The sequence below is a fragment of the Prunus dulcis genome, chromosome 5 (assembly GCF_902201215.1).
Source record: "Prunus dulcis chromosome 5, ALMONDv2, whole genome shotgun sequence".
NCBI lineage: Eukaryota > Viridiplantae > Streptophyta > Magnoliopsida > Rosales > Rosaceae > Prunus > Prunus dulcis.
The window spans coordinates 15841410-15859670 of NC_047654.1; the positions used below are offsets into that span (position 1 = coordinate 15841410).

The window sequence follows — 18261 nt, forward strand, 5'->3', positions numbered from 1 at the left end:
TCTAAGTTCATTCATCTAAGATAGGATAGTCTAAGTTAGCGAATTACTTATTAATTAAATTTCAAAGATAAATATTATTAGATTAACAACTAGAGGCATCATCGGAGCGTGATGAAAAAAACATAAAATATTTATAAGTGACTCATAAAATCTTCCATTTTTATTTACAAAACGCATTAATACTTACCTTTCAAATTCTATTAAAACAAATGGAATGATTTCAAACCATGAAACCCATATATTATATATACTCACATCCTATGAAAGTGTTTTAAAATTGAAACCAGAAAACAAACTTACATTCATAAAAGTAAAACTCTTATGAAGGAAAAATATATTGTTGCCAATACTCACCAAAGGTCAAGGAAATCATTACGAAGTCAAAGTTTGCAACTACCCCATTTATGACATTCTGTTAGTCTAAACTTTACTGTGTGCACCCGATCTCATACAAAACTTTTATCATGATAATTCCACTAATTTATTATGTCACAAGCATAGCGTGTGAGATGAATTTATATACAAACAAATGTTGCGGTATGATGGTAATACTAACATTGTGTTACAAGTTCATTCAAATTATAACACGTATTTGTATCGTTTATGAACTTTATCATTAATTTAGAATTTAGAAATGAGATTGTATTTTCCACATTCATTTACATATTTTTTGTTAGACCACATTCATGTACTTAGTAAGTGAATGTATGCAAATCCTGTTAAGTAAGGTAACTTAATAAATATGCAATCCTGCTGCTCTGCCTCTGCTCCTCTGAGTCTGAATGCATTTGTAATTTATTTCACGCTTTGCCATCATCAACTTTGATTTTCTTTGTGCTGATTTGTGGGCATCTTCTCAGGTATCAACACGTTAATCTCATTTGTTTCTTTTTGTTTCTGAATCAAGGTCATCATTAACTGCCACTTTTCTTCAATTTTATATGTATAAATTGCAATCCCATGGCTTTCACTTTACTCAAAGATTCTCCAAACCCCACCAAGCACGTCCTTTCTGCACTTTGAAGCTTCCTTTTCACTAGCTATGGTATGGTAAAACTCAGTTACATGAACATTACATCACATGCCATGGAAAAGTACCAACTAAGACATGCTGTTTGTGTAGTGGCACATGAACCTAAAACGCGTTATGTCCAGCTTTTACTCATTGTGATCAGCCATTTGTTGTAATGTGATCTATGGGTTTGGTCAGACTCAGACCCTTGATATTGATATAAAACTTTGTTTTTATGCAAAACCAATTTTTCTTCTTCTGTTTTCTGTGTGTTTTAGATTTAGTGAGATGGGTAGTCTTGGAAATTTGACTTTGATAAGTGGTTTTCATTCTTTGGACGAGAAAATAGTGGGTGGCAGAATTTCCCTTGTTTGTTACTGAAAGGCGTGTTTGGAAACGTGTTGAACGCTCCAGTCCAGCTTTCTTTTAATCTGTCTGACTTTGCTTTCGTGTGTGAAAGTACATAGATAGATGTAGATCTTACAAGTTACAAGTGGCTTTTGGGTAGTATTTAAAGGTCTTTGGTCTCTTACTTTCCTGTACTAGTTGTAGTTGTAGTTGTGGTCTCTCTCTCCTATTCTCTCTATAGTTCTGGTGGTCTCTCTCTCTCTCTCTCCCCCCTATTTCCATATTTGAAGTCTACAGAAAGCTTCTTCTTCTTGAGGTACTTCATTGTGAACTTTAAGGCCTACAGGGACCCTTTGTAAATTAGGTTCATATTTCATCATTTTCTTGCATATTTGGATGCTTAACTGATGTGACTTTTTTGAATTCTCTTGTGTGTTTATTTTCACTTGTAGAAGTACTCTGTTTTCATCTTTGTTCTATTTTCACTTGTAATATAGAAACCTTTATGTTTTTGGTTTTGTTTGTGTGCGGAAGGACAATGCTAGATGTAGTCAAACTTATGCCAAATTAAAGGTCGATGTCTTTTCTCTTTTAGTTCGTTTGAAATGCAATTGTTTTTTCCTTAGATTGGAAAATTTGACTCCATAAGCTTTGACAGGTTCATGTCATTGTCATGTAGACCATTCCTGCATCTATGTTATAGCCAAATTAGGCAGCCTTTATTCTGATTGTGGGAAAGAGGCAACCTATGGAGTTGACTGTAATTAGAAACTAATGTGATGAATCAAATACTACTTGTTTTTTCTGTGTATAAAACAAGTTTTTGTAGCCCTATATTTTATGTTGACAGATTGCTTCTTTCAGGTTTTTATTAACAGAACAAAATGGTGAAGATCTGTTGCATTGGAGCCGGCTATGTTGGGGGGCCAACCATGGCAGTAATTGCCCTCAAGTGCCCCGCCATTGAAGTAGCTGTGGTGGATATCTCTGCGCCCCGGATCGCAGCCTGGAATAGTGACCAGCTCCCCATTTATGAGCCAGGTCTTGATGAGATTGTGAAGCAGTGCAGAGGAAAGAACCTCTTCTTCAGCACTGCTGTAGAAAAGCATGTCTCTGAGGCAGACATAATTTTCGTTTCGGTTAACACCCCAACGAAAACTCAGGGTCTTGGAGCTGGCAAAGCTGCAGACTTGACATATTGGGAAAGTGCAGCCCGGATGATTGCTGATGTTTCAACGTCCAACAAGATTGTTGTTGAGAAATCAACTGTTCCAGTGAAAACTGCTGAGGCAATTGAAAAGATTCTCACCCACAATAGCAAGGGGATCAAGTATCAGATCCTTTCAAACCCAGAGTTTCTTGCTGAGGGTACAGCAATTGAGGACCTTTTTAGCCCCGACCGCGTTCTCATTGGAGGAAGAGAAACCCCTGATGGCCAGAAAGCAACCCAAGCATTGAAAGAAGTATATGCGCATTGGGTACCAGAAGACAGAATCATAACAACCAATCTTTGGTCAGCAGAACTCTCAAAGCTAGCTGCCAATGCCTTCCTGGCCCAGAGGATCTCATCTGTCAATGCCATGTCAGCTCTGTGTGAGGCTACTGGAGCAAATATCTCAGAAGTTGCCCATGCTGTTGGCAAGGACACCAGAATCGGACCCAAGTTCCTGAATGCTAGTGTTGGATTTGGAGGGTCTTGCTTTCAAAAGGACATACTCAACTTGGTCTATATCTGTGAGTGCAATGGCCTAACTGAAGTTGCAAACTACTGGAAACAAGTCATTAAGGTGAATGACTACCAAAAGAACCGATTTGTGAACAGGGTAGTTTCTTCAATGTTCAATACAGTTTCTGGTAAAAAGATTGCCATTCTTGGGTTTGCCTTCAAGAAAGATACCGGCGACACTAGGGAAACTCCTGCCATTGATGTTTGCAGGGGGCTGTTGGGGGACAAGGCACAGTTGAGCATATATGATCTGCAGGTCACAGAGGACCAGATCAGGAGGGATCTCTCAATGAAGAAATTTGATTGGGACCATCCAATTCATCTCCAGCCAATGAGCCTGGCTGCGGTCAAGGAAGTCAGTGTTGTTTGGGATGCTTATGAGGCAACCAAGGGTGCTCATGGGATCTGCATTCTTACTGAGTGGGATGAATTCAAGACACTTGATTACAAGAAGATTTTTGACAATATGCAGAAACCTGCATTTTTATTTGATGGAAGGAATGTTGTTGATGTTGAGAAGCTGAGAGAGATTGGATTCATTGTTTACTCAATTGGGAAGCCGTTGGATGCTTGGCTCAAGGACATGCCTGCTATGGCATAAGATGGAATTTTTTTTCTGTGTCACAGCTGCAGAAGTAATTCTTTGAAATTTTAATTTTCACCTCATGTTTTAACTTTACTTTTCACATGTATTACTAGTTGCTGTTATCTCACAGACACTTCTCAGAGGGAAGTTCTTACTTTTTCTTTATATTTTTATATCTTGGGGCATTATAAAATAAAATAAAATTCATTGATCTGATCTGAGTAATGAATTAAGCAAAGTCACCGTTTCCTTTTCCAATAATCTGGAGAGTAGCATTTAACTTTTAAGACCAGGCAAATGTAAAGCCTAAAAATTCAGAGATGCCACTTCAACAACAAAACTCTTTCAAAGCTAGATATACCTTGATTTATTTAAAGGCCTCTGCTTCCCAATTCACTTTGTAACAGAATTTTATGTTTTGAGTTATTGCCAGGCTTAGGCATTTGCATGGGGCGGGTAGGCTGCATTAAAATGAAAGTCAAAAGATCTGATTGTTTCAGAAATTGAATAATGTGATGCTCTCATTCAATACACATGATCTTGCTGATGCAACCCAAGAAGAAGAAAGAAGAAATCAGAAAGGCTTCAATTTTTGTAACAATTAAAAATGATTTTGTTTAGTCTTCTATCAACTAAGAGAAATAATATTTGATTAAGAGGTGCAACATAGTTGATTCAATGCTAACTATCTTATCAGAGGTGCTCAATGTATGCTAGTTATTCAACATGACTATTATAGTAGAATTTCGTCTCCTTTTGCTCTACCATCCCCAACCAACAAACCACCAGTCAAAGTGATATCTACAATTATCTTCAAGTTCTCAATCCTGTTGTGCGCACCCTTCTCCACGAGGCATTTTCTTTGACATCGCTGCCATTGATAAAAATATTTCAGCAATTCATAGAATCAAATGATATAAGAAACTCAATAGAGATACCAAGCAGTTATGTGATAGACTAATATGCAGGCAGTCATATAAGAAACACTGTTTAAACAGAGATATCAAGCCCATATTCCACTTTCACTCCCTTTGCAAAAATACGTTTCAATAACACATACTATAACATACCTTCACGGACTGATCACCATTGATGCCAAATCCAACTCTTCATCAGAATCAATCACTTCTTCAAAATTGTAAAAGGGATCCGCCTTTGGTCTTGGAGTAATTGCTTCAAAACTATGAAATGCAGGATCATCAAAATTAGGGGGTTCCAAGATAATGTAAGCCCCCTTATTTTTGTACCTCTCCTCTGTGCTCTGAAATTGTGGGTAATCTGGAGCACTAAACAAAGTGATGAGCTTTCCTGACTCCACAATGTGATCGATGGTGTACCCTTCATCCATTCCACCAAGACCTGGCCTCTTTTCTCGTGCATCAGGACCTTCGTGTGATCTAATAATCAGTTTGAGTTGACAATTCTTGAGAAAATCCTCGGTGCAGTCAGGACCCCAAAGCAGCCCAATCCCTCTCTCTATATTTGGAGACAAGCCAAGAGACATTGAAGGATCCGACCACAGCACATCACCAGGAATCACATTGGGACCTTCCCATGGAGGATCAAGAACTGATCTTCGAGCCTTATTCAGTTCTTCAATAGAGCCTAGAGATAACGAACTAGGTTCACGATTGAAAGCTCTCCGACTCTTCTTTCCCTTTGATTTCTTGGAGATAGCAGGCATGTGGCGGAAAAGACCTCCATGTGCAGTGTACACGTGTTTACCAATGAGGGAAGCCAAGGGAAGATCTTCAAAGCACCTAAGACATTTACAATACACGTGTCTGCCTCTATCACCATACTTTGTCAGCACTTCCTTCTCAAAACCATAAACAGAAGTGCAATACTTTGATTCATGGTTTCCTCGCAATAGATACACCCTCTTTGGCATGAGCACTTTCCAAGCTAACAAAATTAAGAAGCTTTCAAGACCCCAAGCACCTCTGTCAACATAATCGCCATTGAAGACGAAGAATCGATTTTCTGAGGGAAAGCCAGCATCATGGAGAAGGAAAAGAAGGTCATGCAACTGCCCATGAAGGTCTCCGACGACAACGACCGTGGATTCAGGGGCTAAGTTGTCAATGGTGACGCAATTGGCCTCTTTGTGGAGGATCTTGGCGGCAAAGAGGGCCAGGCTATCAAAAACCTCAACAGGAAACACGTCTGGCAATTGGGCCGGCTCAAGATTTCTAGATGCCCAGTCGAAGACGGACATGAGGTTTTGGACCCAGTTGAGGGTGAGCTTGCCATCAAGAGGCCAACCAATTGGGGTTTGAAGTTGAGGCGACTGTGATGACGGGTTGTCTTCAGATTCTAAGTTGGAAGCTATGGAAGGCGATGAATGCGGTGGGTCGTCATGAAGGGCCTGCACAGGCAGGTCATGCGGGGAATGCAGTAGGTCGTTATGAAGGGCCTGCACCGACACATCATGCGCCAGCAATTCCACAGTGTATGGAGGACCTACCAAACCAGCTGGACATAACCAGAAAACAAAAATAAATAAATAAAATCAGAAATTTTAAAAATAATAATAATAATAAAGAAAATGTAAAGCCGTGCAGCTATAAAAATCAGAATTATTAAAAATATATTAAGGAAACAAGAGAGCACTTACCCATCCGCATCCCTCTCAAAGGAAACCTGCCAAGCCAGCTGTTAATGTACAGGGGAAAGTGCCCGTGGTTAGCAAGATTTAAATCTCTCTTTGGCCCCTTCTTTCTTACTTCAACCACCACATCAGGAAGCTCTGGAATCGAATCTAGGTTTATATTCTCAAAACCAAACTGCCTAGCAAAGTTGTTTGGTTTGTGAGGGACGACTGTGTGATAATTGATGCAGAGAGCGACTGAGCATGCCTTAGCCAGCTGAGGGGCATAACGCTCATAACCCTCCCCTAGAAGAGTATGGCTAAGCCTCTGATAAGGCTGTTGTATGAACTACAACAGAAAATACAAAAGAAATTAATTAAGAACTATATTTCCATGTAGGCTCCAAAATTCAGTGTATTTAAGTAAGACATATATTTAAATAAGTCTTTTAAAAGACTTACATTTTCATCAGTCGCATTCCCCAAAATTTCCATATAGGCACCAAAATTGGGAACTGTGTTTGCATTCAAGCGTTTGTGGAGAAGGTGGGACCATGGCACCATTAATGGACATTCCATAGGGAGATCCACTATATCCCCTATCACCTCTATGCGTAGTGGCTCTATATGCTCTATGGCAAATACCTGGACAAGTAATAAACAAAAACCAGAAAAGTACAGAAGTTAAAACATCAAATCCTAGTTTAGTAAAAGTGAGAATGGCGATGCTTACCATAAGAGCGTAGGCCAAGCCGTTTACGATTCCTCGATCCAAAGAATTGTGCAAGCTCGCCCATGCGGCTGCGCCCCACGCATAGCTGCCAACCTCCTGAAGATTGTCCAAGAGCCCCAAATAGTGGGCAGAAACTAATCCAGTGCTGTCATCTGGTATTAGATACGACCCAATGACATACATGACATAGGCTCTAAGATAGTATGCCCACCCATCCTCATCTGGATGTACTGGGTTATTACTATAATTTTCTCTTAACCAACTAAGCCTAATCCTCCCTCCATCCAAGGACTCTGGAGGAGGATCGATACCAAAAGCATTTAAAAATAAACGTCTGGTTTTCCCTAGCCTACCAATAACTGGTCTACCGTCAATTGGCATACCAGTGATGAGGAGGACATCTACTAAACTAAAATACAATGAATAACCATTAAAGGTAAAACACTTTAAATTACGATCATAGTGTCGTATCAAAGCGTTTACCATGGTATAATCTAACCTCATTTGGAACTTAAAACGCTCAAAAAATCCTAAACCCATCCTATTTATTGCCTCCCTAAGTTCCTCGGTTATTGGCCAACGTACCAAATTGTTCAACGGTTCATTTGGTGTCTATGAAAACAAACAAACAAACATTAGTGTCTAGTTATACTACTGCTGGCCAGCCTTGCAATATTTGAAATAAAATGGGCAACGAGTGACTTACATGAGGGGCCGGATCTGGAGCACGAGCTTCCATATCTTCAAAAGAATTAAAGAAAACCCCAAATTGCAGATGGTGAATAAATAACAGAAGTGTTAAATATTTTATGTACCATTTCAGAAATGTTACAAAAACAAAGTACAATTAACATGTACCGTGCAAGCAGAGCATAAACCACCTTAATGACATTACATTGGGTTATATTCCATAAGCTTAGATTAATTTAATCTCAGGCCCCAAAAGCCTTAATAGACCAAGAAAGATTATAGCTAGTATAATTATATGTGAAGGATCTCTATGTTTAATTTTTCTACTCTATGTGAAGGATCCCTATTAGGGATGGATCTTGAAGTTGGGTTGAAGCTCATGGATAAAGTCCCTAAAACCTGCCCCCTCAACTGCCTTAATAAACCCAAAACCAATCAGCCAGCTAAACATATTTCATTCAAAAAATCCTAACCAGGAGACTAAACATTTTTCATTAAAACAGCAGCCATTTAAACATGTGTCATTCAAGAAAACAAAAAATCCTAACCAACCATCAGACTAGACATGTTTAATTAAAACAGCAGCCATATAATCAAGTAAAAAACACATGCATTTAAACTCAATCCTAGCAGAAAACCATGTAAACAATTCCAACACACACAAAACAGCTCAACACTAGCAGTCTCAATCAATCCTAACAGAAAATCAACATATACATTTAATTACATAATTAAAGTTTAATTATACCTCAATATCAGCACCAACAGCTCCAGCACAGAAAAACCCTAGCTCAACTTGCTCAATTTCTGTCCAAAAACAGGAAAACCCCCAACAACATGAAATTCGGAAACCAAAAACCTTATGGATCTGCCCAAGGAAGAAGATGACCGCGTGTATATTTTTTAGGTTTTTTTTTCCAATGGAACGGCGTCGTTGCATAGTCCAAAACTAAGTTGAACGCCGCGTTTTGATTTTAACGCACACCCTTTAAAAGGAGCGTGCGTGCGTTAAGCATCCAAATCATTTTTTAGTTTTTATTAATATGTTCGGGATGAAGAAGATGAAGTTTTTTTTATAAAGGTTTTCTTCAATGAAACGACTTCGTTTTAAGGTTTTGGTTTCTTGATTTTAAGTTAAACACACGTTTTGACTCCCCTAACTATAACCTGGACCTATATATAGCCGCCCGACTATACTATTTTTTGAATTTAAAAAAAAAAACATAGTCGTGCAGCTATACTCGTGTTTTCTTAATTTTTTTTTTTAAAACAGGCTTTACTCTTTTGACACATGGCACCTAGGGGCTGGGAGCCTCCTTTAAAAAAAAAAAAAAAAGATATACATAGTATAGCCGCACGGCTATACTCTTTTTTATTTTTAATATTTTTTTTTGGGCCTACTTCTTTAATTTACTATATGTAATCAAGTGATATCTTAGCCTTTTTTTAATCACTTTGCTTAGTGATTATATTTTAATTATTATTTCATATAAAAAGATTGAAGAAAAAGAACATAAAATAATTCATTTCTATTCATTAAGTCTTTTGTGAAATTGTTTGGGTGTCTTTTTTCAATTTCTCCATAGCCCAAGAGCCGTATCCATTACTATTATGTCATTACTCGAGTATCTATCATCCCTTTTTGATGTTTTACTTTTCCAAACTTATTACCCGTATAAAGATTTTAGTGCTTTCACATTTAATAATGTATTATACACGTATGCACTTATTTCTCATGTTTAATAAGACACACAAAATTTATGTATTATACACGTATTATTGAATAAAAATAATATATACTTTTTAAAAAAAGGGTATAGCCATACGGCTGTACTTAGTTTTCCCTAATTGTTCTTCAAAAAAATAGTATAGCCGTGCGGCGATACGCTTTTTTGCATAAAAAATAGTATAGTCGGCTGGCTTTACCTCTTTGACACGTGGGCTTAGCCTTTGGGCGGGTCTTTATATATATATATATATAATAGTATAGCCGACCGGATATACTATTTTTTGAATTTTAAAAAAAAGTATAGCCGCCTGGCTGTACTCATGTTTCCTTACTTTTTTTTTTTTAAAAAAATAGGCTTTACTCTTTTGACACGTGGCATCTAAGGGCATCAATCATTTTGTCATCAATCATTTCATCAGGCAGATTATATCTCAAGGTATTTCTTAGTCATCAATCATTTTGTGTGGTTGATTTCAAGTCCAAAGGGCTACACACAGTTTTATTACTAGCCTAAAGCAAAAAACCAAAATAGGAGATTGGGGAAAGTGTAAAATAAATATGGTGATTTGAATTTTGACTCGACCTTTTATTGGAACTTTCATTTGTTCTTAGAAGCTTGTCAATCCAGGGAACAACAAAGGTGCCAAATATTGAGATGTTTCTGTGATGTTTCCTCTCCCACATGACATTATCAATTTTTTTTTTTTTCCTTCCTATAAACTCAACAATCCAAAATAGACAGATAGGATGAGATATCGTCTGCCAAGAGATTGATCTGCCTTTTCTAGCAACTTTTTGGACGGCGATTATCAACATGTTTTTGAATGTGTTCATATTTTGTGTCTGTCTCCTTTCTATATTTTGTTATGCATGTTTCGGACAGTCTAATAAGGAGCTCCTATAATTTGAGAAACAATGTCAAAGTGTTGAAACAGAAACTTCAGTTGCTAATAATATGCTAAATATTAATAGAATCTGGTCTCAAATTCATAGCTTTGATCCTTGGCATTTTGGAGTTATCCTCCACCAAATATAATGGTGAATTTCACAAGAATCAGAGAAGATTTTGTTTCTCATTCTTTTAGGCATATTGAAGGGACTTTTGATGTTGAACATTTTGCATTGATTATGTCTTCTCTAACTTTAATTTCAATGGAGCAAATAAGCTTGCTAATTTTCTGCAAACAGAAAGGCTTTAATTTTTGTAACAATTAAAAATGAGTTTAATATGCTACAGAATGTCCCTTAAGTTGCCACCCCGCCAAAACGTCTCCGAAACAAACAAAAAGGTGTCATTTTCTTTTGACCTTCATTCTTTATATCATGTTTTGGTTATGGAAAATTTGGGATTTTTATTTGGCAGTTTTGTTATGATTGTAAACTTTGATTACAAACCATGATATGTGTACATATTTGTAACAAATGCTTGATACTCTTTCGTTTTTATCTTTCATATGTTTCTCATTCATATTCATTGACGTGTTCGAGTTGTTTCCTTGAATCTTTGTAAATTTGAAGAGACATATTCTAAGAAGCCTTATAATCAGTTTGTGCTCAATCAAAGAGAATCCGAAACTGCTTTGTATTTGTTTTCTGATCCGTGTGGTAATGTTGGTTGAGTTTGAATTCATGCTGCATATAGCCTTTGTGCAATTTAATGTAAATATGGCTGATATTGTTGTACTAAGAGGCCTTTAGGACTGTTTTCTATTGATTCTGTTCTAAGTGCCTAAGTGGGTTGAGACTTGAGGGCTTTGTTTCATTTGAGTCACAGATCAAACTTTTGCAGCTAGCAGTGACTTGAATAGAAAAAAAAAAAAGAAAAGACAAAGCTAAGTTTTTGTTTTTTGTTTTGAACAAGTGGTAAAGAGAGAGCTTGTGAGCGATAGAGAATCATTGTTCCTGAATTTCACAAGAATCAGACAAGGTTACAATCATCCTCGTCATTTAAGTTTCTAAGAAAATTCAATGGAAACTGGAGAAAAAAAACAAACAAACAAACATTTCCCCCTAACATGAAAAAGGAAGGCCGATATGGTCTGGATGGCTATGTGATCACATTTGCAAACATGAAAAAAGAAGGATTTGCAAACAAGAAAATCCTTGGTGCCAAAGCAAGCCATTCATCTGCCCCTCCGTAGTTTTTTTTTTTTTGGGGTCGAGTTTCTCCTCCATAGTTTAGAGAAACAGAAACAAAAACAAAACTAAAATCCATGGTAGAGAAGAGTGTAGAGATGAATATAGCAACGCTGCTGCAAGTGGGTTTGCCTTCCACTAGGGTAATGGCTCCTCCTGCTACTCTTACAAATCCAACTTCAACACCTCCTGCTTTCGTCCTCCTCTGCTGCTCACAAGAAGAAGATCAATGGCCATGGCCATTGCTTTTGCCAAGCCCGATAAGATCAATGGCTTCACTTCCTACAGTGATCCCTGCCTCGATCTGTTTTTCAACGTTTTCGTACGGGAAAATGCTACACCGACGCCTTCTACACGGCGGCGTTTTGGCTCCACAAGAACCACACCAAGACGCTGGTTTGCAACATCGATTTCTTTTCCCCTCCGTTAGGGAATCTTTGGGAACTTATTGATATTCGCTACCGCCTTCTCGGAGAACAGGGCGGCTCCACAGTGACCCGGACTATAAGCTGTTACACGACGCGGTTATGGATCTCTTCCTGAAGCGCTTGGAGTATGATGTTGACAAAATAATGCAGCATAAGCTGCAACTTAAGCCATCCAATTACTTAACGGACGAGGAGGATGAGTTCAAGGAAGACGAAGACGATGACGATAGTACTTTTGATCCTCATCGTTTCGTTACTGAGGCTGCAGCTTGTTTGGTTACCAAACACCCCACGGCCTCTCATGCCGCCCGCTCCATTCTGCTGTGTGAAAGCATTGCGAAGAGGCTTTTCACACCCAAATCAGATAAATTGTATGAACTGGAAGAGTGGGAGAAGTTAGGGAAATTGGTTTTGGCGCCCTTGCGCAATTATTGGTATCGTCAAGGAATGTTTGACCATCGCTGGAGCTGGGTGTTTGAGAAGCAGAAGTTGTGGCATCTTCAAACCGCAGTTAACAGTGACAGGCAGAGGAGCTATGAGGTTGAGAAGTATTTGGAGGAGGTGAAAGTAGCAGCAGCAAGAGGAGGAGGCGGCATTGGCATAATAAAGCCGGATGCTTTGGTTCTAGGGGAGATCATAAAATATGTATGCTATGCGGATTTCAGGGAAGTGGTTTCAGTGGAAGGCAATGTTGGAGGACATAAAACAGCAGCAAAAGCAGGGTTTGGGGAACCTTAAAAACTGCTTGGCAGTGTGTTGTCTCACCGATATCCTGGGCAATGGCAGAGCATGGGCTATGAGTTTGGGACTTGTGGTGTCTGAACTGAGTGAAGAGCTGGTATGGAAAGGAAAAGTGATCACTTTCGGTGATTCCCAACATGAGCTGCTGCTGCATTCAATACAAGGCGATGATCTCAAATCCAAGGCCAAGTTTATGATGAGGACAAACAAAGATTTCAGCATAGCTAATTTTCCAGAGGCGTGTGATTTGATTCTGAAAGTGGCTGTGAATGAGAACTTAAAGCCAGAGCAGATGGTCAAGAAGGTGTTTGTGTTCACCGACTTTTCATGCCGTGGTATCGACTGGAAGCCTAGTTATGAGGCAGTACGGAGTAAGTTTAAGGAGCAAGGCTATGGGGATGAGGCGATCCCAAAAGTTTTGATTTGGGGTCTTTTTGACTTGTACATGCCTAGTATAGTAGAACCTCATCCAGGGCTGAAGATTTTGAGTGGCTACTCAGACAATTTGGGCAAGGTATTCTTGGACAATGGTGGAGAAATTGGCCCGCACCAACTCATGGAAGCAGCCATTGCTGACAAAGAATATCAAGCTCTCTCTGTGGTCGACTGAATTTTAGTGAGATCAAGATCAATCAATTAGATATTTTGAGGTATGATGATCTAATCTGATGATATGATTTCATCAATTAGGTAGAATATTAATTAATTGGTTTACTAACGTTTATGTAGCACTGATATATAGCCTAGCCTGTGCTTAGAGATTCTTGAGCAACATTTCAAATCATCATCCTGCATCATCTCTGTTTTAGTTTAATTGAATGTTAGAGTTGAGTTATTTTCTAGGTTTAGCTAGCTAGCAATATTTCCTGCTCTGGAAGTGAAAACTAATGGTATGTATTGATTGGGGATGATTACATTTTATAGTATATTATATTATATTCGAGACTTAACGATTCATATGGTTTTTGGGCACTGGAAGATTTGAAATAAGATTACATACTTTGTTTCTTATTTTAATTACAGGGGAGCATGCAAATTCTCCATGGACATATGCCATAAGTGACCACAAAGAAAAATAGAAGGCAGCTCATGAACTCATTCTTTTATGAGATAATACTGATCAGGCAGAAACTTACATTTTTAATCTTCTGCTTATATTGTGTTCACATCATGAAAAACTGGAAATGCTAATGCTACAAAAGCACTTGTGGAAAGATGAATCAGAATATGATAGGGGCCCAGAGTTAAGAACAGAGTTAACAGACATCTGTCCTTAAAATGGCAACACCTTTGGAGTATAAATGTGATACCAACAATCCCTTCCCTAATCTAATTGGAGCCCCTAATCTAATTGGAGTTTCATGATTATGCATAGTCATTGCTTTGCAGCAACCATATTCTACTTCTTTCCCCTTTTTAAATTTTGAACCTTCTAGTAAATTAATGATTTTTTTTTTTTTCGATAGTAATGCTCAAGGCCTCATAATTTCATAAGAACTGAAGTTTAGCATAGCATTGCTTTAAGTTTAGGTTCTCTACCCAAGTTGTGATAGTGTAGGTAATGTTTAACTTTCCTTTTTCCTTTGCACCCTTTGAGTTCCAGACAAAGGTAAAAGTAAATTCAGGACAGGTTTTCACCTATATGGCTGAGATTGTGTGTGTGTGTGTGTGAATTGCATAAATTTACATTACATGCAGACATAATGAGTATGAAGGCAACAAATCTCAAGGCACATAGGTGGGCGCCAACACTTAAAGCATATGCAAGCAAAAAGCTTGTTCCCTTTTACACGTCTTTTTCCTTCTGCGGAATAGATAATATAGGTAGCTTGGTAGATTTTGTACTTTTTCAACTTAGACTCGATTTCCCTTGCTATAAAGCAGAGTATAAACGACACACAACAACCATGTGGGATATGAAATGGAAAGCTTTGTTTATATGTCGTGCAAGTTCCTGATTCTGATGTCGAAAATTATCCACACCCAAATCGCAATTTCCGGATTCATAAAAGAGACAAGGAGCCAATGATGTTTTTGTATTGTTGGTTCCATAAAAGACTGAGAAACAAAAATCTTTTGTGATTTTTGTGAAATCTGAAAATATACTAGCTAGTGAAATCACCATTATACTTGGGGGAGGATAAATCCAAAATGCCAAGGAACAAAGCTATAGGATAATTCCAACGGGTTGGCTTATGCATAGGCATAGGTGAGAGAGCTATGTGCCAAATTGAAGTTTTTGGACCAATTGCTTCCCATATTATTCCTAGTTAAAATTTTGAAGTAGATAGGTACGAGTGATTTCAAGTCATGGATGATAAGATTGGGAACATCTTTTGCCATATCTGAAATGATTACTGTTTTCGGGGAACACTCAAGTGCCCCTCCACTATACCAAATGGTGCATTTTTAGTTTTACAAAAACAAAACAAAAAAGGCCACCCAAAAAAAAGCAAGCCATAAGTCTCTCTCATCTCTGCATTTGCTTTAAATTTGGTCGTGCATGAGCCAAAGTGGAGGAGAGCTAGGATCAGAAGAGATGGGAAGTTCTTATGAGGTTGCAAGAAATGCTAAGGGTGTTTCACTTCAAGAACTCAGAGATAGGCTTGCTGAGTTTGCTCAAGTAAGAGGATGGGATCAATATCACAGTCCAAGGAACCTCCTTCTAGCCCTGGTAATAAACTCAAATCACTTGTCACCCCATTTCACCAAGCTTCAATTCCCCAATTTTATTTATCTTCTTTCTATTTTTTTTATTTTTTTTTTGGTTGAACTTTTTCCATTGCATAATATGTTTGTGCAGGTGGGAGAGGTTGGAGAATTGTCTGAAATTTTCCAATGGAAGGGAGAAGTTGCAAGAGGACTTCCTAATTGGACTTGTGATGAGAAAGAGCATTTGGAAGAGGAGCTCTCTGACGTCTTGCTTTATCTGATTCAACTTGCTGATGTTTGTGGACTTGATCTTGGAAAAGCTGCACTCTCCAAAATTGTCAAGAATGCTAGGAAATACCCTGTTACCAATCAAACACCAAACTCCACCAACTAGCTGTCAGCAAACAGCCTTAAATTTTCCTTGTGTTTTTATGTGTCTTGTTGTAAGTCTTGCTACAGCTTTATCCTTGTGCTGCTGATCATGTCAACTATGAGCAAAGTTTTGTTCAGAGAAACATCTATTTTCCAATGCTTCTAAATAATATCATCTTTCGCTGTTGTTGATAATCTGATGTCTCTTTTAATCTCCTAAGGCAGAAACTATGCCATTACTTTGAGCTAGGTTTTTGTTCTTTAGCCAAATGGGATGTGAGTGACAAAATTGTCCTTGTCGGCATAACTGCCTCAGCCATCCAAAGTGGAGCAAATAAATATATAGATAGAGAAAGGGTAGGCTGGCTAGTTTTATATTTATTTGGCCATGGCTTCCTAGTAGTAGTACTGAATCTCTACAAGATCACTGAAAGCCAGAGAGAGGTTTTGTGAATGATTATCGAAGAAGATGATCTTATTCTTTATCCAGGAAAGTTAGTGTGTGGTGGGGTTAAACTCTAATTGCTTGGTGGAGCACTTGAGAGACAATACACAAAAAGAAATATGCCTCAAGCATAATCTAGCTGATGTACCTTGGAGGACAAAAGAATCTTACAATGCAACTTAAAGAAATGACACACTATTTACTGATTTTTTTATTATTGTCATCCTCTTCATCTTCAAGCTTGATTGCATATAATAATTAGTGACTGACTCTACTTAGTGAAAGAAAGTTTCTAAGAGCATCCGAAATAGTTCAATTTATTAAACTTTTTTATAGCTATTGAACTGAAATGTAGTTTTATTTGTAGTAGTGCATTTCAATAGCTTACAAATTAAAAAATTAAATTTGTTTTAAATATCTTTTTAAATGATTGAATAAAATAAAATGAATAAAGTTAATTACAATAAGAATTATACAATTAAAATGGTTTTAAAGAGATCGACCAATTTTGAATAATAAAAAATTAATAACAAAATTTTCTTTGGTTAGTGATAATATTATATTAACACCATTGCAGATTGCAGATGCTCTAAGAAATTCAGTAGAAATTGAAAGGAAAAAAATACATATTTTCTCCTAACAATAAAAAGTGAAACATCTAGCCAACTGAGTCTAACCTAGTGAAAATAGCCCCTATTAGGGGTGGGCACTCAAACCGGTGAACTGGAAATCCGAGCCAAATCGCATCGAACCAAACGGGAAAAAAATCGAGTTGATCAAAAAGTCAAAACCGAACCGAACCGATTTGGACCGGTTTTGAATCCGGTTCCATGTCTTCAAAATCCAGATCGGGCTGAACCAAACCGGTCAAATTAAAAATATATATAATTTCAATATATATTTATATTTAATGCTATATTTTTAATTTCACTAAAAAAAATAATATTTATCCAAGTTCAATTTCAAAATATATCTCTTTTCTAACTTTAATATTTTTTTCTATGAAATTGAATAATTTGTTAATTTTCAAGTAAAAAAACAATATTTTAGTTGAGAATTGTATTAAAAAATAATTTTTATAATCCGGTTCAAACCCAAACCAGAACAGAAATTGGACCAGAACCAGTTCAACCCGAACCGAACAGTTTTTAATTTTTTAATTAAAAATCGGATCGATTCTAATTTGAGATAAAAATCGGTCCAAACCGAACCGTGCCCACCCCTAACCTCTATAACATCATAGTTGCGTGTATATGAAAACTCTCTCTTCTATAATTTAGACTACCACTTAAAATAATTGAAACATCAATGCAAATGAAGCCCAACATATGCAAACGAGTCTTTGATGTAAGTATTTGGGCCTTCTCCAAAAAAGAAAAATTGCATGTGCCCAATTTTTTCTGCGCCCAATGCAAAAGTACCACGTTGTGGAACATGTCAGCGTCACTATCCCACATCGACATCGCACAATTTTTGTGTTGATAATTACCCTTGTGGCCCCATTTTTGCACCAATCTCAATCCTTGATTGATATGGAGTAAAACGCGAGGAAACTCATTTCTTGTAAAACGAGTTTGAAGTGATGCATCTTATGCTAAAGCTAAGCTACTCATTAGATCATTGTTTGACAATAAAAACATCATATAATATACGAAAGGGAAAAAATTTGCCCTCATATGCGAATTTATAAGAGATAGACTCATAGACGCATAACATCCAATAAAGTTATAAAAACAAACAGAGGTTCAATCATGCTACAGTGACTAAATAGAAAGCCCGGAACGATAAAAAATGAGGTAGCTTTGGGTTTCACTTTAATCTTTATGGGAGATCAGATTCATGAAATGAAATGAAAGTGATACCCGAGAAGGTGACAAAGGGGGACACTGTCATTGCGCAATATCGAGGGCAATTTTGTAGTTTCAATGTGGAAAAGAAAAATCAAGGAAATAGAATTGGAAGCTCTGCACTTCATGCAGGTCACGCCCGGGATTGGATTGGACTGATAAAAAGAGGAGGAAGAGAGGGGTCCCACCAGAGAATTTTCGCCGCAATTCATACAATGCTCAAACA

General features: G+C 37.5%; 3 protein-coding genes across 5 annotated transcripts; 2 read left to right on the forward strand and 1 right to left on the reverse strand.

Annotated features, from left to right (window-relative positions):
* The first annotated feature begins 1534 nt into the window (after positions 1 to 1534).
* On the forward strand, positions 1535 to 3845 carry LOC117627925 (UDP-glucose 6-dehydrogenase 5). Of its 2 annotated transcripts, none has more exons than XM_034360242.1 (2): positions 1535 to 1676; positions 2225 to 3845. In XM_034360242.1, the coding sequence occupies exon 2, from the start codon at positions 2245 to 2247 to the stop codon at positions 3685 to 3687; it is 1443 nt and encodes a 480-aa protein (XP_034216133.1). In that variant the 5' UTR covers positions 1535 to 1676; positions 2225 to 2244; the 3' UTR covers positions 3688 to 3845. The 2 variants fall into 2 exon arrangements, with proteins under 2 accessions (XP_034216133.1, XP_034216134.1); XM_034360243.1 differs by having other exon boundaries at positions 1586 to 1606.
* A 397-nt stretch (positions 3846 to 4242) lies between these two features.
* On the reverse strand, positions 4243 to 8545 carry LOC117628499. The gene is made up of 7 exons (XM_034360972.1): positions 8434 to 8545; positions 7702 to 7736; positions 6996 to 7607; positions 6725 to 6907; positions 6290 to 6611; positions 4743 to 6147; positions 4243 to 4543 (listed from the first exon to the last, which is right to left on the reverse strand). The coding sequence occupies exons 2-6, from the start codon at positions 7732 to 7734 to the stop codon at positions 4745 to 4747; spliced, it is 2553 nt and encodes an 850-aa protein (XP_034216863.1). The 5' UTR covers positions 7735 to 7736; positions 8434 to 8545; the 3' UTR covers positions 4243 to 4543; positions 4743 to 4744.
* Positions 8546 to 13209: 4664 nt separating this feature from the next.
* On the forward strand, positions 13210 to 15938 carry LOC117628500 (dCTP pyrophosphatase 1-like). Of its 2 annotated transcripts, XM_034360974.1 has the most exons (3): positions 13210 to 13369; positions 15232 to 15393; positions 15523 to 15938. In XM_034360974.1, exons 2-3 carry the CDS (start codon positions 15259 to 15261, stop codon positions 15763 to 15765), a joined length of 378 nt encoding a protein of 125 aa, XP_034216865.1. In that variant the 5' UTR covers positions 13210 to 13369; positions 15232 to 15258; the 3' UTR covers positions 15766 to 15938. The 2 variants fall into 2 exon arrangements, with proteins under 2 accessions (XP_034216865.1, XP_034216864.1); XM_034360973.1 differs by lacking the exon at positions 13210 to 13369 and having other exon boundaries at positions 14380 to 15393.
* The last annotated feature ends 2323 nt before the right edge of the window (positions 15939 to 18261 follow it).